This window comes from Trachurus trachurus, assembly GCF_905171665.1.
Source record: "Trachurus trachurus genome assembly, chromosome: 24".
NCBI classification, from domain to species: Eukaryota; Metazoa; Chordata; class Actinopteri; order Carangiformes; family Carangidae; genus Trachurus; species Trachurus trachurus.
In genome coordinates, this window is record NC_139910.1 from 26,672,673 (window position 1) to 26,698,934 (window position 26,262).

The 26,262-nt window shown below is 41.6% G+C and overlaps 1 protein-coding gene across 3 annotated transcripts in view; it reads left to right on the forward strand.

Annotated features, from left to right (window-relative positions):
• Positions 1-26,262, forward strand: part of fam49a (family with sequence similarity 49 member A) — a 46,272-nt gene that overhangs the window by 11,929 nt on the left and 8,081 nt on the right. Inside the window, exons 2-6 of one of the 3 annotated variants that reach the window (XM_084001180.1) lie at positions 14,522-14,577; positions 22,084-22,163; positions 22,498-22,577; positions 25,321-25,442; positions 25,795-25,900. In XM_084001180.1, the coding sequence (XP_083857306.1) occupies positions 22,505-22,577; positions 25,321-25,442; positions 25,795-25,900 (301 nt within the window). In that variant the 5' untranslated portion in view covers positions 14,522-14,577; positions 22,084-22,163; positions 22,498-22,504. The remainder of the gene's footprint in view (positions 1-14,521; positions 14,578-22,083; positions 22,164-22,497; positions 22,578-25,320; positions 25,443-25,794; positions 25,901-26,262) is intronic. The other 2 variants (XM_084001181.1, XM_084001179.1) reach the window with 2 other exon arrangements.

Sequence of the window (26,262 nt, forward strand, 5' to 3'; positions counted from 1 at the left end):
CGCTGCAGGATCAGGTCCTTTTCATCATGTTCCATGTTAAATGTTTTATCAGCTTGGCTGGTGGAGATATGTACACGGAGATACAGAAAAAGGAAATTGCTTCTCCTTATTACATTTGACCTTTTGAGCAAGCTTTTGTTTTTTGACTCTTGTGTACCGAGGATGCTCAAGTTATCTCAGAGTGCAGGGGCACATTCCACAAACTGCAGATCAGGTTAGACCGGCGTGGAGTTTTTTCCCTTGGGAGAAAAAAACAACTTAATTTCCTCTGACATCTGTAATGATGTTTTTGTTTCCCTACATCATAAATGCACAGAAAAGTCTTTTATAATGTGTGTTAACCTGGGTTATGACTGAATATTAATGAGTATGTTGCTACATATTGTGTTTGGAAGAAGTATTTTAGAGAATAAAGCACCTTGACTATCTCAGCTACTGCAGACAGTCAGGAAATATTTGCTGAGGAGGAACTGACCTGTTTACAAGAATAGAAATAATGAAGTCAAACTAACTCTCTGTAATTACACACACATGAAGCTGCAGCTTTACCTGCATGAGTGAAAAAGGAAGCTAACAGTTCCTGCACATTTCAGCCGTTAGGGTTAGAGTTTTTTTGATCTGGTTTTCGGTGATGAATGAAGGTGTTTCTTTCACGGACGTGGGAGTTTGATCACTTTACTGTTTTCATTTGTTCTCAGTGTTTCAGTATCAGGGCAGTATTTGAAGGCGAGAGTGGTGCAGTTTGGGGGGAAAACCAGCACATGTGATGTTTGTAAAATAAATGCGAAGTGAATGCAGACACTTGTTGTCATGCAACACTGTCAACTCACTGAATCTTAATGGGTAGTGATGATGTCCCTGTTTCCTCACCCCATTTAAAACCCCCACACCCCGAGCTCACTGGGCTGTTATGAATCCATCATCCATTCATTCATCAGCTGTTGCCAGGCAGAATGGAAGAAAGATGCACCGTGGATGTGACACACAGACACACACACACATCAGTTACTCATGGGGGACTTGCAGTCTTCCAGCTCATTGAACCTCTATTGAAGGTTAACCCTTGTTTGAACTCTGATAGGGTGTCTGTCTGTGGAAGGCTGATCGTCCTAAGCCAGATGTGACCCCATCCTCCACACACAGACACACACACACCACCTTACTCCATCCCTCCAGTGTCAAACACATGTGCGCTCGCATCCACCCACGTACACACAACTTATCTCCTTGTTGGGGAAACGTGAGTCTCACCTGGGACTTGTGGTTACTCCCACTGTAACACAAATTTGCACACCAACTCCCCGTTGCGTGACCTGGAGCCATGTTGGAAATGTGCATTTTCCACTGTTGGAGACGATGTTCATTCATGTAAATAATTGATTTACAGGTTCAATCCTGAATGTCTGTGCACATCAACAGCTGTCACGCTATCCAGGGTTTGTGCCGCCGCCTCCTGTCCCCAGTTTTATGGAGGATGTATCGCAGCAGCAACAGCTGATTGGACCAGTTTGTTGGTGTCTCAGACAACACATATTTGCATTTTCACAAAAGTGATGTGGACATTGCATACAACCATTGTGTATTGTCTCTTTTCTGTCTTATTCAAAAGAGATATAAGTTATATCTCTTTTGAATAATTCCAATAACGGACATGATCTGTAAACTTTAAAGTGAAACCTCATATGAATGGATTAGTAGTTGGCATCTTCAGCAATATGTCAAACTTATCCACAGAGAGTAAAGTATTAAAGGTGTACAGAAATGGCCGTTTGTCCTGTTTGTCGCGCCGAGTTGTCACGAGCTGCAACACGAGTTTACCCGAGTAAGGAAAACGAATTTGATTGGTCGTTATCGAGCGGGCGGGATATTCAAAGCTTGGGGCGAGCCCGAGCTAAGTGTGTGTGTGCGTGTCTCAGACGTTTGAATGACGGATTACGGATCCAATATCAGTGGCTGGTGAATCGTGTACAGGCTGACGTATAATCCGTGCGCCTGCATTATCCAATGCGGGAAAAAAAACACACTTTCATCCAGGATTTACTCAAAAATAGAATTTAGCACAAAGTTTGGCCTGCATCGTCTGATAGATGAGTTATTACACTAATTTTATGACCCAGAGTGGGTTTAAATTCAATTTTCTTTTCTGTACACCTTTAAAATGTAAATTAAAAGTGTATTTTTCACTGTCTTTTGAAGTAATGACATTGATTTAGCATGAAGTTTACCACAGCTGTTATTGGTTGTCTGATTGATTGCGATGTACCGAGTGTATGGTTGAGACTTGAGGAATAACAAAAGTAATGGTGACTGTAATGAGACAAAATATGGTTAACACCCTCGTTGACCTGTTTGAATAAAGTCTCATTCTGACCTAACCTCAAACTGTAGCAGTGTGGTGCACACCACCACATGTGCTTAAATGACACCTGGTCTGCTGCACATCACTGTCTCTCTGAGGCTCCTGTCTGTCTTTACTTAACGAAGGCAAAACATGGATAAAAGACACTAAAAAGCATCATTTCTGTGGCAGCTAAAGTGTAGTGTACCAGCAGCTTGACTCTCCACATCATAAAAGACTGTTGTTTTGTACTGTTGCCTTTTCAAGGACGCATTGTATCTGAAGCTCCATCTAACGGCCTTGACTCTATTTTCCTGGAGCCAGTTCTCTGAGCGGAGCTGATGGGACAGAGTCACTTCTGCTGTGGGACTTGACAAATGCTCTTTGACTTTGTCTCTTTGTATCTCTGTGCTCATCACATCGCTCTCATCAGGATGTTACCACACTGGATTTGTTCTTTTACATTAACTGAAAAAAAAGAATCTGCACGGTGGAGTACAGTACAAACAGTTTGTTGTAACTATCTCCACTTTTCATTGTCAGACGCGTTTCAGTCGGTTTTAAGCCTAATTTCTAGTTTTCTCAGGCAGGTCTGTCAGTCGGTGTTTTCACTCAAGGTTAGCAGTGACCTAGTTGTAATCAGAGTTTGCCAATGCAGTTTCCTGTGCTTGTAGTTTCCGTCCCGTCACGTTACTTAGTGACTCATTCACCAGCAGCGATTCTGTTCATTGTAAATCACAGTTTGAATCAGCAGACGCCTGACAGCAGCATATCTCCACACACCTCTTCAAAGGTGATGTGTAGATTTACCAGAGCAGAACAGCCGACACGTAAAGATAACATAAGATGTGCTCTGTTTACATACTGTAGTTTGCAAACCAGCCTTCACATCCACCGTTGGACTAATTTGCTTTAGATTATAATATGTTCTTCTCACTGATTTATTGAGTTGGTTTGGGGCCAGTGTTGGCCGCGTTAACACACTGTGAAAACACAGCTGATATGAGAGCTCGATAAGAGAGATTCGTGAATGTTCGGTGTTACGCTTCATTATACCCAGGCAACTGTGGGATATGCAGTCTTTTGTTGTCTTGTGTAAACTGCGGCTACACACCACTGGAGTAGGACGTTCACCCAGGTCCTGTCACAGTCAAGTGGCGTGCAACTTTCCATGTAACACACTAGGGCTGCCAGTGCCACAAACCATTATTTTGATAGTCGACTAGTCACCGACTATTTTTTTCGATTAGTCGAAGTCGACTAATGGGATCATACGTAAATTTAATGTAAAACATACAGCTTATCGCACCAGCATGCAGCTGCTATTATATAACCATCATTACCTTTCAGCTTGAAGTGTTTAAGGTACCGGTATATGCTAACTAAAAATAGAGACAATTAAGATGATAGTTCATTAAACTTTTAATGAAATATGCTGCTTGTAGCAACAAACAATTATTTAACTGTAGCATAAAGTGCAAACGGCTGAGTAAAATAAGGATAAGGCACAACACCAAAATAAATACTTAAGGTTTTTTTGGTTTTTCTTTCCTTCATTTGTCTCTGGCATCAAACATACAGATGTTACTGGTTCAAAATTGCGGGGTTTTTCCTGCACTGCAGGATCGCGTGATCGCGTGACTTTTCACCACAACTGTTTTCCTCTAGGTGGCAGCACCGTAGCCTACTAAATACTGCTCAGACGTTTTGGGGACAATGCTGACAGCCTGATAGCCGCGATTAGGAGTGGCGCTGTTCATGATACAGAATACAAGAGGATGAAAGGAGAACTAGCTGCAGACAGTAAATAATATAGTAGCCTCGTTTTTCAATGACAAAATGTAACGACGGCAGCTACAGTAGACTATAGCCCACGTCTCACTCTCTTTTTTCGGTCATCTGTCTCGTCATCTCCAAAATGTGTTTTTAAAATGAGCCAACTACAGTACTGTGCAGTAGTGCCGCAGATTTCTCACTCCGCACCTTGTTTGAGAGTGCAGCTGGATGATTTCTTGTGAATGAACGGGTCTGTGTCACTTTGGGGCTGGGCGATAAAACATAGGATAAATAACTTTCCCTCGATAGAAGACGCGGCCGATACAAAGTCGTTTCATTCATCCATTTTTTGACAGACAACACAAACAGCCAGTGATAATGAGAGTGGTGACACCGTCAGCCATGCAGCCGGCCTGGACTTTTTATTTTTAATTATGAAGGATCATCTGCGCAAGGCAAAGATGATAGCATCAACAAAACACGGCGTAACACACGCGGCTGTATGGGACAGGCTTTTATTTAATTCAGAACAAACCGCTTAGCAAAAATGGAAAATATAGTCTATAATAATTAATTGATCTGTTGTTTGGCCACTGTTTGAAAATAACCCGAATTATGAGCAAATAATCTGATCCAGAGCAGCAGTCATAATCAGACTTCTTCTAAATAAACCGCTCTAAATAACTTAGGGGAGAGCCGGGTCGATTGATACACTTTTCATTTAAACGTCTTTTTCAAAGATGACGTTATGTACACAAACATTTTTATCATGTGATCAACAACTCACATGTCTATTCTCTTAGTTACATAGGCTATAATTTAACACATATGTTGGATGATCGCGCTGTTTTATAACTTTGAACGTAAGTTGACATTTGTCTCAAACGCCCCACCTATGCGGGTCGTTTGAGACACAGAGGAGGGACGGTTGAAACAGCATGTTTTAAACAGAAACTACTGTCATTACTCTCGTTTTTATGCAGCATATCAGACAACATACTAGTGTACTAGTTATTGCCAAAATGTCACATAATTTCTCACAATATAAATAGGTCAAATAAATATTTTTGTCCCGTGCGTAATTGTCAGGATCCGCATTTCGATTAAACTCGCCTTTCTTCTTTTGTACGAGTTGTTGGATGACTGCATTTTCATTTCATTTACTTATTTCCCTGTCCGTCATGTTTATGGAGACACAGTTGAACATATTGTCATTTTTCCCTCGGCATTTTCCCCTCACTTTGCTGAATATCTGTTGATTCATGTCATAAACACGTTTTGTTCATTAAAAATATCTGGTGTTTATTAAAAATATGTTGTTCATTCAAATAGGTTGTTGTTCATTGCAAAACAGTTAGGCTATTAATTTGGTGATTTATATACAGATATTGATCGCGCAGTGTGACCACAATCACTACTCACGGTGGCGTGAGGGACATTTGAAACAGCTGTATAATCGTCCCTGCAGCGACTACTGACACTTCAACCTGTTTTGCCTCTAAACTTCAAAACTATGACATTGCATACATTAGGACCTGTTTATGTAGGAATTCATCTGTTGTTAGGTCATATTATTATTGCATGAAACACACAATACAACTTTTGATCACAAAAAAACTACCGCACCTAACATTTTACTTTCCGTAGTCAAAAACCGGTTCGCGCTAATAACTTTTGAATGGCGTGACGTAATTTCACAAGCTTTCCCAGGATTGGTCGGTGTTGAGTGCTGAACATAGTGACAAAATCTGACGGCTCAAGCTTGTGTGGTTTTCGAGGAAATCGCTGTGTATCAATCGTCCCGTGTATCAATCGACCCGGCTCTCCCCTACTCTTCTTCTAAATAACCCTAAACCGCTCTGAGGCGAAACCAACTAACAGGGAGGAGTTGGAAGCAGCGATCCAGACATTTTGGATGGAGAAGCTGACCATCAGCGTCTGTAATAAGTACATCGATCATCTGGACAGTGTCATTGAGAAAGTTATAGAACTGAAGGGAGGAGCGACTGGCATGTGACCGTAATCGATATCCTGTCCTGGGGATGCTGTTTGTGTGCCTGCTGGTGACTGTAGCCTAATATAAAGCTGCTGTATATTTTAAATAAAGCTAGAGAAAAAAAATCTGGCATGAGTCAGTTCTTTGTTCTAAAGTTGTGGGAAATATACTAGAGACAAAAGAAGGGACACGCACATTAGGGCAGGTGACGTTATGTAAACAAACATTTTTATCATGTGATCAACAACTCACATGTCTATTCTCTTAGTTACATAGGCTATAATTTAACACATATGTTGGATGATCGCGCTGTTTTATAACTTTAAACGTATGTTGTTATTTGTCTCAAACGTCCCACCTATGCGGGTCGTTTGAGACACAGAGGAGGGGCGGTTGAAACAGCATGTTTTAAACAGAAACTACTGACATTAGGCTACTCCCGTTATGAAGCTTATCTGTGAAACGTGCGCTGCTCAGAGACTGGGCAGAACGGTCCCACTTGCTTTCTCCCCGGCTACGTTGGTGGAGATCTCCCACACAGTAAAAGATTTAGGCAACACATTCTTCCAGCTGGCTGTTTTTCTTCCAGTTACAGAAAGTAGCCTATGTGCAAAGTACCACATTAACATCTCTATTCATATAACGCCCATCGAAACAGCTGATTTACATGTCGGCCGTATGGCGATTGGCCATTCAGGCGGCTTTGTTCTTGGTTTCGGCCAATCAGCTTATAAGCACATGGCTAATTATCAGCTTTCAACCAATCGCACTGTTTTGTGTGTGAAAGTTATTTTCTTTAGTTCATTTTCGTTTCTTTTGGATTTTTTTTACAACAATGTATCAATATAATATTGTTTTCGTTTCATTTCGTTATAAAAATCAATCCCTTTTCTTTGAAACAATGAGATTGAGCAGCTAAAAACCAGACCAGTTCAACTGTAGCGATTTTCATAACACTATCGCTCCGGATCAGAGGTACTAATATGCTGATTATTAACTCAATAAACTCAACCATGGCTTGTCTTATTGTTAATCTGAACGCACATGTATAAAGGGCAGAGTCAAGGCAGCAGATAAATCACAAAACATCAACGCGTCCGTGAGCGCAGCGCACCTCATTTTCTCCTGTGAAGAAGAAGAGAAAAAAGAATGAATGTTCAGGTTTATTTAGAAGAAGTCTGATTATGACTGCTGCTCTGGATCAGATTATTTGCTCATAATTCGGGTTATTTTCAAACAGTGGCCAAACAACAGATCAATTAATTATTATAGACTATATTTTCCATTTTTGCTAAGCGGTTTGTTCTGAATTAAATAAAATCAGCAAACCTGGCGTGCTCAACTCAAGGTATGAACGGGTGAATCGGGTGCCAGTCCAAAAAAATTCAAAGTCAAAAAACGCTGAGGACGGCTGATTGCCGAAACGCGTCCGTTTCTCGCTGCCGAGCAGTTTTTATGAATTAAAAAGTGTTTAACTTAAAGTGAGTGCTGAATTAAATAAAAGCCTGTCCCATACAGCCGCGTGTGTTACGACGTGTTTTGTTGATGCTATCATCTTTGCCTTGCGCAGATGATCCTTCATAATTTGTGATACATAATCATCAAGTCATAAAGCAAGACAGGCTTTATCTTATTACAATAAAATGTGATTTAGGCAGGGTATACAGTAGTTAGTTCTAGTTTAATAGCCTAGAGTTTAAGCTGTGGATTACTGCACAGATCACTGAGTCATCCGCCTGTCGTCCTCCGTTCTCACAGATGCCACCTGGCGGTTGTTTTGGCACATTGAGGCTTTTCATTAAAACCTCTTGTCTCGCCAAAGAAAAAAAATGCCTGAGTCTTGTGCCGTCTCGCGTGAACCACGCGTGAAGTCCGCAATTTTGAACCAGTAACATCTGTATATGAATAAAATGAGGTAGACACCTGAAACAATACACCGGTGCCGCTTGATGACGAACAAGAGAGGTAGAGAGAGAAAAGAGAGAGAACACCTGTACTAACTCACCTTGAGTGAGTGAGCGCACGTGTGTGTGGTGGGCGGGTGCGTGTGTGGAAGGTGCTGCAGAGATGGGCAATGATAGTCAAATAGTCAAATAGTCGTTCAGTTCAAAAAAATCGACTAGTTTGAGACAATCGTCCTGTCTGAAAAAATGTAGTTCCCTTTTGTGCCAATACACTACTTTATGGACTAAAATCACAATTGAATAGGCTGATTGAATGCACAAGCATCTCAGATATCCAGTCATACCCAATTCATGCAATTTTGTGACTGTTTATGAACCCCCAGTGTGCAGAAATAGTCATATACACCATTTTGTATATAGGCGGAAATGACATATTTGTAGGCTACTGCATGCAAATTACTGCATGGTTCTCCCCCAAAACTGCATTAGATTCACACAAATTAGGTATGTCTGGATAGGGGAGGCCTGTAGGTACCAATATAACCCATTTCCATTCACATACATCTAGGTGACACGTCAAGGGACCATTTGAAAACATATAGATGGCTGTTTTTCCCTCACAAAATTTTCATCTGACTTTAAATCATTAGGTCTTTAGCTCACTTCCTGACAAGGTAGCTTAACAAACTTGGTCACACTGGAAACCTGAGGTTGTCCCGAATAAATTGATATCTCTATCTTTGGGCTCGCTCAAAATTTGAGCGTGCTACAGTCTTTGAAAGACAGTCTGACTGGCATTCCTGGCAACAATTCCACAGGTATCATAGGGGTACTAAAACATTACAAAAAACACATTTTGGACAGGTTTTGTTCCGGGGATCATCCAAATCTCTATTGTAGAGGTTCCAAGGATGCAAAAAATCCAGACTAGAAAAAAAAATAAGGGGGGTGCACGTGGACCCCTCCTAGGGCTCCTACTACTGTCAAATGAAAACAAGTGAAACTGAGGTGCAGCTCAAACTCTGCAAGGTGCGGACTGTGATGAGAAAAATAGTCGATTAATAATCAAATAGTGATTATCGAATAGTACTTTTGCTTGAAATGCCCATAGTAAACGCAGCTCCCATAAATCTGTAGCTTTCTGCTCGTCATTAACACCAGTTGTTCCCTGATTCTCTATGGAAACACTCACTGCCTGTGCTGCATGAAGTCAAAGCCTTTTTTCTTTTTCTTTTTGAACACTCTTCAGTTTTGCTCTACTTTCTTTATTCTCAGTTCTTTGCCTTCAGCCAAACTGAGGTGTTGACACAACAACGACACCGTCTTTCTTTAGGTGTGTGCATTTTGTTTGGATGCACGACTTCTTTTCTCACAGATGCCTTTTGTCTGCGATGTCTCTCCGGATTATTTCTGGCATTTCCTTCTCGTCTTAATCACCTGCCTGCAGTCTGTCACTCTCACTTTTTTTTGCCCAGCGGGTTTTGGCGTCGCCAGACATTCAACCAGAAGTGACAGAGGCTTTCATCACACACCTTCCCCTTTTTCTTAACAGTCAACCAGGGAAGAACAAAGTGTGTGGGTGTGTGTATGTGCCCTGCGGCTTCCACTCTGTCATATTCATGTGCTTCCCCCTGTTTTAATGGATGTCTCTGCTGTCACCATGGCAACAGATAGCTTTTGGACAAGTCCTGGCAGACGAGCCGTGTGGCGGTGCACAAAAGTAACTGTTAATGTTTCATGATGGTGATGTTTTATATCTTTGTGGTGGTGTGTGTGTGCGCCACAGGTTAAGTTGGCCCCATTGCTTGACAATAACTTCAGAGTAAAAACACCTGAGAGACTCTTTATCCTTTTTCCTCTGCTCCCATTCCTCTTCTCCTGACAGGTGAGATTCATCTGGAGGGAGTGAGTTTGAAACATTTCATCAGAAATTACCATCATCGTGCCCCGAAGCAAAGACCCAGAGCTGTTCAGTGTGTGTGTGTGTGTGTGTGTGTGTGTGTGTGTGTGTGTGTGTGTGTGTGTGTGTGGCAATGGAAGAGTAGTTACTGCTGTGAGAAAATAAGTATCAGATAATTAGGACAAAATGGAAACATGGTTTGGTTTGTAGAACAAAGCCAAGCTCGCTGGAGTCAGTGACACACTTTCTGCTCTGTTCCACAGTTACCTGAAATATTTATTCCTTCATTATCACACATGGGCTCCACATTACAGTTAAAGTAGTTAACAGACACAACCATGTATATTCTTGTATATTCTTTATTTTTTCACAACTTTTGAGATTTTTCGACACAGAAAATGAACTCGACTTCTGCCAAGGCCGATGCTGAACAACATCCACCAGTGTATGTTTCAAAATACATTTTCAAAATGACAACAAATGGTCCAGATGTGCCGCGAAATTGAATGGGTTTTTCGCTGGCACATTACTGTACCTACTGCAGCACTGTGAAAACATAATACCTGTGTGTGTGCTTTGTGTCACACTAGTAACGTAAGTGGAAATGAAACCTTTACCGACTTTCAGGATCTTAACAACCGTAAAATAGGACATTGAACTCCTTCCTTTTAACTTGCTGAAAGTAATTAGCTACAGCTAAATGTCTACAGAGCCTTTATGCACCGCAAACTGATTTTTTTCCTTTTTTATTACTCCACATTTTCCTCCAGGGCATGAAACAAGTCAGGGTGAGACTTTGTGTGCAGTGATGAAATCTTTCCTTCTTTTTGTTCAAACAACTTTGAGCTTCATAATTAATCATTATAATATAAAAATTGCAGTGTGCATGTGCAATATCCAAATAGCAGAAGCTGATTTTTTTTTTTTGAGAGAAGTAAAAAAAAAATCCTATTAATTTATGTAATAATTGTGATCTTCTTCCAAGAACAAACAAAGAGTTTGATTCTAAAATAATATCATCCACTGAGATGGACAGATGAGTTGTTAAAGCTTTTTCTATGGGATCATTTTACAGTAAATGCAGCTGAAAATCGCAGCTCATTCTTTCTCTTCCATTTATGAGTTTGGTGAATCACTGACGGCGCTCCAGACACCCACTAGGTTTTTGACCCAGTCTTGTTTTTATGGAAACGTGTTTCCTGCCCCCCAAGGAGCCAAAGAAAGGTGTTTTAATTTAAATAAATATTTGTTTTGCCCAGAGCGAAAGTCTCTGAGTTTTTCTCTCATTTTAGGTGGTTGCCCCCCCTCCACCGAAGTAATGGACCAAAGGGAAACACTATGTCACATTAATTCAGCCAATGTTCATCTGCATCACTGCCATCAACAGTACATTTTAGGGTTAAATCAACCTTAGTACACTCATATTGTTGGTTGTAATAACTCGCACTGGGACATAATAGCCCTGTATTATCAGTGTGTGTGTGTGTGTGTTCCTGTGTGGGGCCCCTGGAAAATTCCATTCCTACTCTCAATTGATGTTTCCCAAAAAACATGTTTATTTTTCAGGAGTCAGCATCTCCCCCGTCTCTGTCTGGCTCCACCACCTGCCGGGATGATTGACAGATTTAGTGACTAGTAAACTGACTCATCTGCTGATCGCCTGGTTCAGCGTGTGGCTTGTTTTCTGAATAGGTGGCTGATGAATGAGGCTAACATACTGGCTAAATGACGGGCAGCGCTGATTATTTGTCCGTCTAATTAATGGCTGTTTTTCTAATCTGCAGCGATGTCTGCTGGCTGACTCTGTAAATGGCCTTCCTGGCTAATTGCATGAATCATATTCAGTGTTACTGTGTAAATGAGTGCACTGCTGGGTGACATCTGTTGGTCTGGCTGGAAAAACAACAGAGAACAAAAACAAAAGGGGGAAATCCAGGGGGAAAGCAGAGAAGTGAAAAAGGAAAAGAAAGAAGAGATTGGGTGGATGTGGATAAGGAAATGAAAAAACGGAGAGAGAGAGGGAGTTACTGGACGTGTAATGAGTGAAGTGAGTGTGATGGAGAAGTGTCTGCTCTCTTCAGCTCAGTCTGTGCCGTCCACATGGTGTTTTGGCAAGTAGGTGTCTCTGCGAGGTCCAGCCGGGACACACACAGTGTGTATGTGCGCCTGTGGACCTAGCGTGATGTTGAGGTGAAGTCTGCTCATGTGTCACACCACAGGGAGCTGCCACACACTTCTGTGCCCTTATAAGGAGAGTGTCTAGTGTGTATTGTCCCTGTGGGGCCTCCATCCATCCATCCATCCATCCATCCACCCACAGCATCCCACTTCTTTTTCCCTCACTCTGTTGCTGTGCAGCTTCCACAGAGAAGGGATGTGTGTGTGTTTGTGTGTGTGTGTGTGGGGGGGGTTCAACACAGATGGATGAGGAAGATGCACTGTGACAGATGGACAGATGGAAAGAAGAAAACTGTGTGGTTTAGTCTTAAATCTGTGACATGAGTGTTTGGATACTGTACATGTGTCTTCATCTGTTGTTAAGTGCTGGATGTTGGCCACTTAGAAACAGTGCCACCTTACACATTACCGTGTCCAGTCCACCACCACTAATGTCCCACTAAGTTTGCATCTTGGTCACAGTCCTGCTGGTTGATGTAACAGGTATTTTTAACATTCAAATGTTGATCCAAGTTTCAGCCTTCACTAGGGCTGTTACAGTCATGACATTTTAGTTGATGATCAATTGGCATAAAAATAACTGTGATTAAAGCCCCAGTATGTAACTTATTTGGCTTTTTATTAGCAAAACTCAAATATGTCTTTCATAAATACGTATTTCACTGAAGTGGAATCACAGCCGCATACAAATGAAAGCTTTCTGGTACCTTAGAATGAGTTGTTACAAGTCGTTACAAATACATAAGTGGGCGACGCACCGAACCGAGGCGGCCATGTTGCATCGCCATTTTTTACATTCAATGGCAGCGTGACCGTAGGTAACCACGGAAACTCAGCGGAGCTGTGGGCTCGGCCTGTTAAAACTGTCACCACTGTGTAGTGTGAGGAAGGACGGAGGCACTGGTGTTGCATTCAGGTGCAGTCAGGCAGACGGCCGTCGGCAAACCAACCAGATGTCATTTTACTCAGTTAAACAATACAACATCACCATGACAACATATTGTCACGCCTGTATTGTTTTGCCTCGTGCTGGCGGTGACGCTTGTTTATCCTGTTACATGCAGCGTCTGTTGTCTGTCTGACGTCTGCCCGATTTCACGTGAATGCATCAAGAATACGTTCCGATATGCAACTGCACCGCTAGATGAGGGGAATTCCTACATATTATACCTTTAACAGCTTCGGCTTCGGGTCATTTTATGCTACTAAATAGTATAGGCCTAAACATAGTGTAATACTGTAGGTACACTTTATGAAGAAGAAGAAGAGCCATCTATTGGCTTTGCAATCTAAATCCATGATGCTAATGTCAATAGATGCTCATCCAAATGTGAAATTTGTGGCGCTCTACTCATGTGTCATTAAATAATAGCAGAAGAAGGAGGCACAACGTGAGGATGTCATTAAAAGAGGACCAAGTCAAACTTCAAAGGGTGGAAAACGACAAGGAAGTAGTGATTGAGATGGTTAGATGACATATCTGTTCCGCGCTGATTTTATACAGATGAATCATGTAAACCATTTTACCAGTTATGCAAAATAATTGCGGTGAGTTTAAATGATTGGGATCGGGCGATGATGTAATAATTATAACAGGCCTAACCTCAAATCACTATGAAGCAATGCTGTCATTTTAAACTTTTAATCTGTAGGCCGTTTCCTCACAACACCAGGCTGCAGTGCATCAGGACACATTCCACCAAGAGTCTGTGTGCAGCAGCAGAGCTTTACCAGCTGAAAACCAACGGATGAACTGGATTGTTGAAGATCTGATGCAGAAAGTGTCTCAAATGACAGTTGTTACGCCCCGGCTTCACTGATCTGGTGTGCACTGATAGTTACACTGCAAAATAACTGAGAACACACAATAAAAACAAATTCATTTCAACCGCTACATATTTTCATGTTGATATGATTTCACTTAACTTACTACTATATTCAAAAATGAATCTCAGTTACAAGCTTCAGACAATCCTGTAGTTGAATCTTCTTCAGCAGGGAAACGTCACATTGAATGCACATCGCTTAATCTTTGATAGAATATGACAGCGCTGTCCATTTTCACCCGGGAGGGGGTTATGTTACATTTGGTCCCAGTGACCACTAGCAGCCACAGCTTGTCGCGGGACATTTAATACTCCAGTGACCATGCAGCAGACAGAAGCTTAATCAGCATTATTTTGGATATAAAAGACATGGGTGTCAATTTCACTGCTGCATTATTCAGGGGTGTGTTCGCTGATGGGAGGAGGGTTGTGTTTCTTCCCTCAGCGCATGTGTGTCGGGATCAAAGCAGGTTAATGGGGAAACTTGACACTGTACCTGGCAGGTGTGGGATGTGCACGTGTGGGCAAACACACAGAGGGTTAGAGTTAACTCTAACATTTATTTCAGTTTTATAATTTATTGTTTTTCCTCTCCTGTTTTAGAGAGAAAGAGAAAGCGGATGATATAGACAGCAACCCAAGGTCCTCTACAAGAGAAGGTATGTGATCAAACACACACACAGACACAGACACACAGGTTTTCCAACTAGTGGTGTTTGAATAAGACGACAGTCTAAGCTTCCATTGAGCACATCAGCCCGGCAACAATGCTGTGGTTTAGATGATTACATAAGGGATTAGCCTGCGCTTGTTGTATTGAGCCCACAACTTTCTCTCTTGGAAGCTGCTGAACTGTTTGTCCTCAGAGCTGTTAAACACATCCTTTACTATTTAAATGACTTTTTTTAACATTATTATTTCTACAGGATTAGATAAAAAGAACAGATACTGCTCACAGGTCTGCTTCCGTCTTGGTCAATAAAAATGACTAAACTACATTAAACATGATTCTGTGAATCTGCAAAGTTTCCTCACAGACAAACAGAATTTTTATATCAGTGGAAAGAGAAGCTACACACACCCACAGACTGTAAATAAAGATGGACGTACATGTAGCCTCTGTGACGTCAGCCAGAGGTTTCTGAGGAGCGGCCGCCGTGGTTTAACTCCCAGTCTGTCCAAAATTTGGCAATAGAAAATTGGCTATGGAGACCAAAACTGTTTTTGTACCAGGCTGTTAACGTGTTTATTCCTGCTATAAAGACGGACATATGATGGGTATTGTCTTATGATGGGAACAATTAAAATCAAAACAAAACAGCTTAATTGAAGGTCAGGCCCTGTGGGGTTTTCCTGCTAACTTTATGTTCATGTTTCTTCCCCAAATGCAACGTGTGTGTCCTTTAGGTCCAACAAACATTTGTTTTATTTATTTGTTCGGTTCCCCAGCTGCGCTCTAGACCACCGCTAGTCTTCCTGTGGTCCACATTTAAAACCAGTACATTTAAATATCACAACATGAACAGGACAAGTCAACAAAAACTTACATTACAGTTTTTCTCAATTGCTAAAACACTAAACCCTGTTGTCTGAACCAAATGCTCAGTTGCCTGAACCCACTGATTGAATCAGTCACTCTTTTGGCAAAACCATCAGCACTTTTCACCTGTTTAGACACAACTTGCCAACACATTTTCATTGTGATGCACCTGTGTTGCATAATGCTGAGCACAGGTGGCAAAAGTCAAACACAAGTAAAGCACAAGTTTCACCGGTTGAACACAACAACTCAAAATTGATCACACTTGTGTCCAATGATGTGAGGGAACATATATGAGCCAGTTCAGGATGAAGTCCTGTGGCCTGATCCAGTACAGAGAAATGATGCTGTGGCTGAGTTATGCACTTCTCATTTGTATATTATTGTACTTTATTTTTACGTAGGCCTACTGCATACAAGTGCTAAATGCACAAGATTTCTGTTTGTTTTTGTACTGTACAAGTGCTACGTGTAAAATGTACAGGATTGGGAAGAAAAAAGAAGAAGGAAGTAAAAGGGGATGAAATGGATGTGGGAGGGAGGAGGGTGAAAGAAAGGGAAGGAGAGAAGTGCTACAGTGTAAATGCACAGGTTTTTTGTTTTGCCACTTACATTTAGCCTACAGTGAACGATAAACATTTATTTCTACAGCTTCATGTCCTGAGCATTGTGTTTTCTATTTTTCTATGTAGTGTTTAGTGACTGCTCAGTAGTGGTTTTAATTTTGATTGATTCGGGGCACGATTTGACAACATAGTTCAGTTTTGAGCACAGATTGAACTGTTTTGAGGTGAAAGTTTGGTTTTGCAAGAAGAGTCTGAGGTTTTGTGAATGTAGCTTGAAAATTGGGGTTCACAGTTTTGAGAAAAGGAGAGCAGCTTTTTGTCTTAGCAATCGAGGAAAAACTGTAAATCTGCACAATCGGATTGTCATCTACATCAAAGAACGTACGTGTTCATTCCTTCCCTCATCAAAACACTCAGAGGCCATGTTTTAAATGCCAGTAAACTCATGCTGGCAGTCAAAACTACTCAACATGGGGCGCCGTATAGCTCAGTGGGTTGAGCAGCTATTGTCCTCACTGCAGCCAGCCCCAGTTCGAATCCCGAATCTTGTCATTCATTCCCCCTCTGTCTGCCTCCCCATTTCATGTCTCTCTCAACTATCCTATCAGTTAAAGGCAACCCCCCCCCTCCCAAAAGAAAAAAGAAAAACTACTCAACAGGCCGCCTCATATGAAGAACTAAATCTTGCTGATTGAAAGAAACCTTTTGTTTCTGGTATTCAGTCATTTAGATTCTTTTTTTGGCCCCTTTATAAAAGCTAAATGTTAAAGGGATAGTTCAACATTTTGGCAAATTTGCCCATTGCCATAATCCCTATAATTTTAGGAGTAGGTTCGTTACCTTTAATTGTCGGACCAAGCTATTTTTAGAATGGCGGAAGAGTGTTTTGGAGTTGTTGGATTGTGTATTTGATGAGTTTGTTGAGGGAAACCAAGAAATCCCATGAGCCTCCGTAGTGTAGCTCTGAGCGGCTCACGGCTCTGCTCCGCCGTTCTAAAAACAGCTTGCACTGACAATTAAAGATGCCGAACCTACTCCTAAAACTATAGGGATTATGGCAATGGGCCAATTTGCCAAAATGTTGAACTATCCCTTTAAACTTTGTTGAGTTAGCAGACAGCAAGGAAAGGTAATATAAACATTGCACTCATTTTGGTGCTTTAAATTTATAGAGTTTGCTTTAATGATAAAGCACAAACAGGCTTCAGACAGTGACACGGTCTCACAGACACATTTTTCAAAGCAAGAGAAAGGTTTAAATAGAGGCTGAATAGGGACAGTGGAGAAGTGAGGGGAGTTTCTGTGACTGGGACCAACCTGAGTGCTGTGTGAATTGTGTAGGTAGATCATTGATCAATTGAACACATTGACTGACAAGTTAATATAAAGTTCCCCAGTCCCTCAAATCTGTGACGTCGACTTCAACAGCATGTGACCGTCTGGAGGGAATGGAGAAAAAAGATTTTGTAATTCCTGGGAGTTTTTTTCTTTCTTTCCGATGAAGAGAAGTCTCACACTTTCTTCTTTCCTTTCATTTTTCTCTACCAAGCTTCCTGTAAATTGCTTAGAGGAAAAACCCTTCTTTTAAAGCAAATATCTACTTCTCAAATGGTTTTTAAGTTGCACCTTCAGCACATTCACATCCAAAAAAACATTCCTTTACAGCATATTGTATAGAATAAGGGCTTTCACATTAACCCCCATCAGCTGATGGTAAATATCGTGGGGAAGAGGACAGTCAGAGTTTCCACATTGTATAGATAAGTGGCTGTGAAAGAGGAACTGAGCACAGACAAGGAAATTCTCTGCATAATTTCTCCTTCCCTGCCTGGAATTACGATTTAAAGGTGAGGACAGGAAAGCAGCATGAGACAGCAGTTTATAGCTCTGAGAAGTCAACGCACAAGTTTGATTTCCAGTGCAAATATTACTCACTGTCCCACAAGCTATAATACGGAGCAATGCATTGTGATGCATGACATGCAGCCTTCATATGTCACGTCATAGTTACACTACTCAGAGTCTTTACCCTGCAGCTGTAATCCCATGCACATCACTGTTTAACCATTGAATTGCATAAGTACTAAATGAGGTTAAGTTCCAGGTCTCTCTGCACGCGCTTCCTCAGCTCTCTGCTGCTCTCTCACTCGTTTTGTCGAGTCAGTGTTTGAAAGTTGTTAATAGATTTAAATTAAATTCCCATCCCATCCCCTGACCTGCGTCCAACTCGGGTCAAGCACCAGGGTGGGGTGGGGGGTTTAAAGACCTGGTCATGTGATGTGCTTTAAGCTATTCGGTTTCACCCCGTTCCTCGCAAAAAAGCATGTTACTAACAGATTTGTGAGCAGGATTAGAAAGATGGAACAAAACGTGACTCGTAACTCAACCTTCAACTTCAACGATAAGCGTGTCCGTGACTGTTTGATGCATTTAGCAACAGCACTGAAAGAATGAGACGAGGTTAAAGCCCATCTGACACTGTTAAAATCCTATTAGTCTTATTTCAAAGAGCTGCTACCAAGACTCATCCTTCATTGTTGAACATAGACATGCATCAGCTCTGAGAGACTGAACTCATCTTGGCCTTTGTTAATATTATTGTATGAGCCTGTCCTGCAGCGACCTCACAGTATATACTGTCTATGTAAATGAGCCTTCACTCTTCTGCTCTAGTTCTGCTGTTACAGTAACAAACCACACATGGTGCAACGCTTCACGTGAACATGGGGGTGGGTGGGGAACAGGCTGAATAGTCATATATGCACATTGTTACATTGTGTTTTCATCATGTTTGTATCTTTTTACTCAATTAGCATAAAAAGGCTGGGGGGAGGACGGAGGATTACCGCTCTCATTATGTCCCTCTGCTTCTGCCACTGTGCATTCCTGGGAGCGTGCGTTACATTTGCAGCGCGTTCAGAGCGAAGCCCCCGCTGGTTTGTTTGTTTCATTTTCACCTCAGACTCTTGAGAGACTAGAAATAGTAGACAAAGCTGCAGGATCTGGTTTGTTTATCTCTGAGGGAAAAATGAAGCGCTCACTTCACTCACAACTTCCAAAAAGTTTCCTGTCACTGGATAGTTTGGCCGTCTTGAATTTGCTTCACCGGTTTTGGTGGGATTCTGTGTAAATTGGGTTTTTGAGTTGAGTCTGAGGTTTTGTTTCTTTACACTCTCTGGGAACTTCATGTCTGTATGGCCCACTCTTTTCTTTACCAGCTCTGGAGGCAGATGTCACACATGTTTTGCTCGGCTCTGAATCGCTGCTTTCTTTGCGAAACAGTAGCTGTAGCGTATACCAGAATGCAATGCAGCTACATTTCCAATGACATCACCATGATAGACATTCCCCAGTGTTCACAAACCAGCTGGTTCAGTAGCTATGTTAATATACACATACACATGCACGTGCATAACACACACACACACACCCATTTGATTCAAAGCCATAACACTGCTCTCTGAGGTTGTTACAATAGACTCTGTTGTAGGAAATGACAAATTACTCATATCAGACAATGTAGGAGTACATGAGAGATTCACCTTCAGGGCATCTCTCTTTAAAGAACAAGTTTTCTCACAAACCTTTAGAATGAATGAAAATTAGCCAAAAACTTGAATTAGTTTCCACCGAACCGTTCTTATGTGGTGTTTGGTAAAAACAGCAGCTCCCTCTTCCTGGGGTCCTCTGGTAGGTGTCTCTCTCTGATAGACCTGGCTGTCACATTTAACGGTTAACTGGCACCTGAGGGAAACCTCTGCACAGTTTGGCTGCAGATGAAGGCAACCGAGAATGTTGAGGAACTTGTTGTAGCCGCAGGTTAAGATTCACCCAGAAAAATGACAGCACATGTATCAACATGTCACCATTTTAACATAAGAATCTCTGTCAGTGAAGCTGTAAAAAACAAAAAACAAATGAAGCAGCACTGCCCCCTGCTGGTCGGACTCTGTTTTATCAGTAGTGTTTTGTAGCTGAGTGAAATTGGCCATCAGACACATGATAATGTTTTTATTTCATTTATTTAGTTTTTATTATTATTATTATTAATGAAGTTTTTATTGAAGTTGTGTCGTGGGATCAGAAGGCAGATTGTTTTCATGCGGGCTGCCACATATTTATGAATGTACGAGGAGAACAAGATGAGGAAGGAAGGAACCAGCATGATTGAAAATAGTCGACAGTTGGCCAGAGGCTGTGCAGATAAATACAGTGTGATTATCATGTGCACACTACAGCACAGTGTCTCTTTTGTTGTCACTTCACACTCTGACTTAAGTCAAGGGGAAGTTGGATCAGTGTGTGTTTGTGTGTGAGAGGGAGAGACAAAAAGACTGTGTGCTCCCTCGGTCTCGGCACACTATCAATCTGCATTTGCATGTCCTAAAATGTTGTGGCTAAAAAAAGCAGATTTCTGTTTCAGTTTGTTTTTGGAGTTGCATCTGGAATCTGAACTTTTGTCTCCCACCCATCATGAGCTGGTTGAATCTTTTCGAGCCCGACAAGGTTGTTCTGTTGCATCCCCGTGACACAACTGTGACGTTCTCCCTTTTTTCTTTTACCGTAACCCTGGCCGGCCACATATCTATTGTAAGTTTAAGGCCTGCTGTGATTACAGAGTGTGTGACCACCCTCAGAGGCTGGGGAGGTAGACCGGTCCCCAGGAAAATTGCTACCTAACTTCTGCCTATTGCCTTCAATTTGCCTTTATAGAGTGTAACTGCCATTTAGGACCACATCCCTGTGTTAGGTCCCAGTTAGAAAAGGCCCCAGGCCAAAAGAGCAGAGGAGCTGCTTCAGAACCTCATGCAGCTTCTTCACTGACAAGGAAAGAGTTGCACAATGTGAATCCCACTTTTACACAAAATATTTAAATGACCACAATCTAATGTTGTCTTTTACATAATGAATATTCTGAAATATTTCATTTCCTCTTCCGTTTTCATTTGCATTAGTATGAGATCACTTTTAGAGATGATGTCATTGACCTCACACTGTTGAATGAATTAGACCAGTAGTTCCCAACCTGGGGGGCGGGACCCCCCAAGGGGGGCGCCAAAGATCCAGAGGGGGTCGCGAAGCCCTCTTGATTTTAAGGGGTTTAATAATTTTAATGTAATTAAAATGTTAAATAAATGAGTAGGCTAAGCATTTAATTCATATATGTGACAAAATCAACTAAATTCAAGGGCCACATTAAACATTTATTCGTGTATTTAAATAGATAAATAAGTTATGGGCCTATATCAATAGATTGAATATCAACAGTTTTAAAACATTAAATACATAATATACAGCAGGGCAATATCAGTCACAACAAATACTACTGATAATAGTATTTTTGGTTACAGAAGTTAATACATTTATAATTGATCAAAAAGCTAAGCTAGCAGCAAAAAAAGAATAAAACTGCTGATCTTCCTATAAAGTTATGCAGGGAATGTCATCATCTGTAGCGAGTATGAGCTGAGTGATTGAATTAATAAAAAATACAAACACAATATTTCAGTTTAGCATTGGCTGATACATCAACTTGCTTAATCAAATAGGCCTACTGGCTAGCATGCTACAGTATGTTCAGCATGCTTCTTTACAAGTTACCAAAACCAGCATCAGCACCAGTCACCAAAGTTTTCAATGGTAAAAATATGGGTCCCTTAAGAAAAGGTTGGGAACCACTGAATTAGACAAGCTTTGGTCGCTCAGAAGAATAATGCTATCTTTGCATTATGCATTCTAATAGCCCATAATACATGCACATTGTGAGACAGCCAATGCTCAGTCATAGTTGATATTAGTCTTTACTAAAAATGTGTGCACTTGAAAGCATCAGTAGAACATTTGGCTTGTGGTTTGATACATAAATGTTTGTGTGTGTTGACTCACACACAAATACACACAGCTGCACCAACCTGGGCTGAAATCATAAAAACCATCACTCAGAACAAACATAATCCACCAACTTCATCATTGTCAATGTATTATTAATGTATGTAGTGTAAACTGTCCCCATATTCATGTGTTGTTGTGTTTTTTTACCGTTGTATTTTGACCATCAGGTTTGCTGGAATGGGTAACCTGCTAAAAGTCCTAACAAGGGAAATAGAGAACTATCCACACTTTTTCCTGGACTTTGAAAGTAAGTCTGGCCGAGGAGTGGAACAAAGGGAGAAAAAGATGGATGGATGGAGATGTGGGGAGGGAGGGGAGCTCAGCTGTTTCCTTTCTGTCAGCAGGTCTCTGCTCCCGACGACGAGGCCATGACGGAGTCTGCTTTCGCTCCTGCCTTCTCTCCTTTTGCTTTTTTTCCCGATCCCTTTCTCTTTTCCTTCCACTCAGTCGTGACCTCCCGCTGTTTCAGCTCTGATCTCCCATCTCTGCTCAAATAACTTTTTTTAATGACTTTTTAACATCACACATACTTCTCTTCTTTTCTCTTTCTTTTCTTTTTTCTCTCTCTCTCTCTCTTGCAGAAACCAAATGGGGAATCTGTTAAAAGTGCTCACTTGCACAGAGCTTGAACAGGGGCCAAACTTTTTCCTTGACTTTGAAAGTGAGAACAGCTTATGCCTGTCCTTCTGCTCGGCCAACCCTCCCTTCCTTCATCCCTAAATTCATTTTCCCTTGGAGCTCTCTGCGGCCGCTGTTGCAGGTCAGGGGTCAGCCCATTCAGCTATTGAATTGTCGACCTCTCTCCTTTTGAATTTCTAATTCTGCCTCTGAAGGCTGTTATTCTGACTCCTGATTGATTTCAGGACGGTTTTGAACTCTATTCTCTGCATGCTAAAGTTAAAGAAGGATGGAGCTGACCCTTGACCTTCTGCTGTCTGCTTCTACTAACTTGTCTGCATGCAAGACCCTGTAGGTTCACTGACAATGAGACATCTGGTGCATCTGTATGTGGCATATTATAACTATTAACACATCATTGTATATATTGTGTTATGTTATAATAATGTTTTATCCTGTTTACCTTCCTGCATTATCTTACTGTCTGTATTCACCATTTAATGATGTGATTAGCATTAATTCAACATTTCATCTCTGCAGTGACACATTAAAGGGATAGTTCAACATTTTTGACAAATTGGCCCATTGCCATAATCCCTATAGTTTTAGCAGTAGGTTTGTTACCTTTAATTGGCGGTGCAAGCTATTTTTAGAATGGTGGAGCAGAGCCGTGAGCTGCTCAGAGCTACGCTACAGAGGCTGATGAGATTTCTTGGTTTATCTCATCAAACTCATCAAATACCCAATCCAACAACTCCAAAATGCTCTGGTGGACAATTTGTGACCCGCACATTCACCACGCTATGAGATAATAACGGAATGTTATGAGACATTTTCAAGGCAAATACAGAGACTGCTTGCCGAAAAACTGCCCCGACGGGAACGCGCACCAGCAGTTTTGCATGAATTTACCTCTAAAACAACTCTGTCTGGTAACGTTGTGTTATTATCTCATAGCGTGGTGAATGTGCAGGTCACAACTTGTCCACCAGAGCGTTTTGGAGTTGTTGGATTGTGTATTTGATGAGTTTGATGAGGGAAACCAAGAAATCCCATTAGCCTCCGTAGCGTAGCTCTGATCAGCTCGCGGCTCTGCTCCGCCGTTCTAAAAATAGCTTGCATCGACAAATAAAGATAACAAACTTGCCAAAATGTTGAACTATCCCTTTAAGTCAGCTGCACCACTGCTGTGCTACGCACAAAACAAGACACTCTAGCTCATTTTTTTTAACAGAGCAAATAAATCTGCTTTGGTCTTCTCTTTTTTTCCTCCCACAGAAAAAAAACACACAATAACGCTTTCACCCTGGCATTTCAGCCGCACACTCACAACGTAGCCGAACCTCAGGCTTTGTTTATTCAGCAAAGAGGAAATGATGGGAGTGGAAGGGTTTTGAAATGCAAAACAGACCCCAGACACAGAGTTTTAATGTCAGTGATGCTCTATATTTAGAGCTGCTGTTTTAGACTTTGACTCTCTGTGGTCATGATAGCTGAAGCCTGTGCTCTGAGACTCTCGGCTGCCTGCAGACACCTTTTTCAAATTGGGAATTATGTGTTGTATTATAGAGCTCTCATTATTATTACACAAGGAATGTTTCTTAAACTGAGCTGACAACACATTTTTGGATTATTCAGAGATCCGTGCAAATAATTGATGTCCTCCTCGAGGCATATTTGCAGGAAATACGAAACAAAACAGCTGATTTGCAGGTTGCATGCATGAAAGAACACAGTACAACAAACAAACACGTCCAATCTTCAGTCATTCTAGTGCAGTAAAATGCCACAAACATTATGATGCAGGCGTTTGAAACGTATGTTCATTTATTGCACGGCTCATTAACAGGGTTCTACAGTAGCTCCATGCAAACCGCCTGCAGACACGTGTCAAATATTTCACAGTAGCTGAACGTCAACAGTTTTCCAACATATACTGTACTGTATATCTCTCCACTCGTCCTCCAGATGCCGGCTTTCAAACACTGCTGCCTCCAAATGCTCACTGTCAGCAGGCTTCACTGTGTGTTCTTCAACAGGAAACACAGGCTCTTTTCAAGCTTCAGGCAAAGATGGACTTAATGCATCCAGCCCCGTTTTAGTTACAGAGATGTAGATATGTTCTGTACACATGGAAATAAAACCCATCTACAGCAGTGTCCTCTAATTCCTGCGTAAATGGTTCCAGTTTTATCAGTGTAGTTGTGTTGGAGCTGATCCAGAACGTTTTGGGTTTTGCATGTCAAATTCAAAGCGTGACTGCGTGTGGACAGCGCAGCAGGTTCTGGCAGCTGGCTGCTTATTGGCTCACGTGTGAGTGGATATACTACAGTTTATGTGCCACAAGCTGGAAACGTTGACTGACGTGAAATAATGTTTAGCTCCGCCCCCCTCCACACACACACACACACGGTTCATTGTGCTGAATGTTTTTGCCGTTTCTGGCTTTTGCACTCGTTTTCTAATCAACAGCTTTTCAATTAGAAATCAGTAAATACATGAACGAGTGAACTTCTAGTGACTAAAGCGTTCAGCACACATGCCTGTGTCCTCCCACTGAGTCTTTCCTCACGATTGAAATACTGTTGCTATGTTTAGTTAAAGCCACTTCACATCAATGAGTTCAGCTGCAAGTTAAACATTACACATTACAAATTACAAATATTACAACTCACCCAGGGCTGATTCTTGATGTGAAAAGGCAGGAATTCATAGTGTTGTGATTTGTTTGCGTTGCTTAGCTACCGGGTGTGATGGTGTGTGTTCTGCTCATGTTTGTGTGTTAGATGCACAGCCGACAGACGGAGAGCGAGAGGTGTGGAACCAGGTGAACTCGGTCCTCCAGGACTCAGAGAGCATCCTGTCCGGCCTGCAGGCGTACAAAGGAGCCGGCCAGGAGATCAGAGATGTGAGGAACACACACACACACACACACACACACACACACACACTGAGACCACAGGCACTCACACACAAGCAAAATAAGTAAATAAAATAAACAAGCTATGAGCAGGGACTACGACCTACTGTATCTTCAAATCCATCTTTTATTATTCTCCATATTCCGTCCACACACCTGTCTGCTGTAACATCTGGACTGTTGACAGAGCAGGAGAGTAAAGAAAAGCTGAGATTCACAGAGACACAGAACAAACTAGTTCAGCATCCGATATCTGTGGTGCACCAGGTGTTTGATGTTGAGGATCATCACGTTTTGTTCTGGGATGTCTTCTCATGTTGTCCTGTTTCATTTGCTCCAGGCCATTCAAAACCCCAACGACCACAGGCTGCAGGAGCAGGCCTGGAACTCCGTCTGCCCGCTCGTCATCAAACTCAAGAAGTTCTACAGTTTCTCTCTGAGACTAGGTGTGTTCACAACCAGCAACAGAATGTCTTAACTCTGTGTGTCCATTGGCAGGATTATTTAGTTAGTCAGTTAGTTAAATTTAGACCTATTTGTCCTGTGGGAAATTTGTCTAGGACATACATGCTGCTCAAGGCCGTAACCATGGAGTCAACATTGGGGGGGACCAAATTTCTCTCTTTCTATATATACCGTACTTTCTGGACTAGAAGTCGCTACTTTTTTCCCCACCCCAGTGTCCCAGCTCTGTAACCCGTAATCTTTTGTTTATGACGGTTAAGACTACACACGCGTCGTAACATCGTATATGTTATGTAACGTTATCCACCGCTCCATTTATTGATTTTTGGCCAGCTTCGTTGTA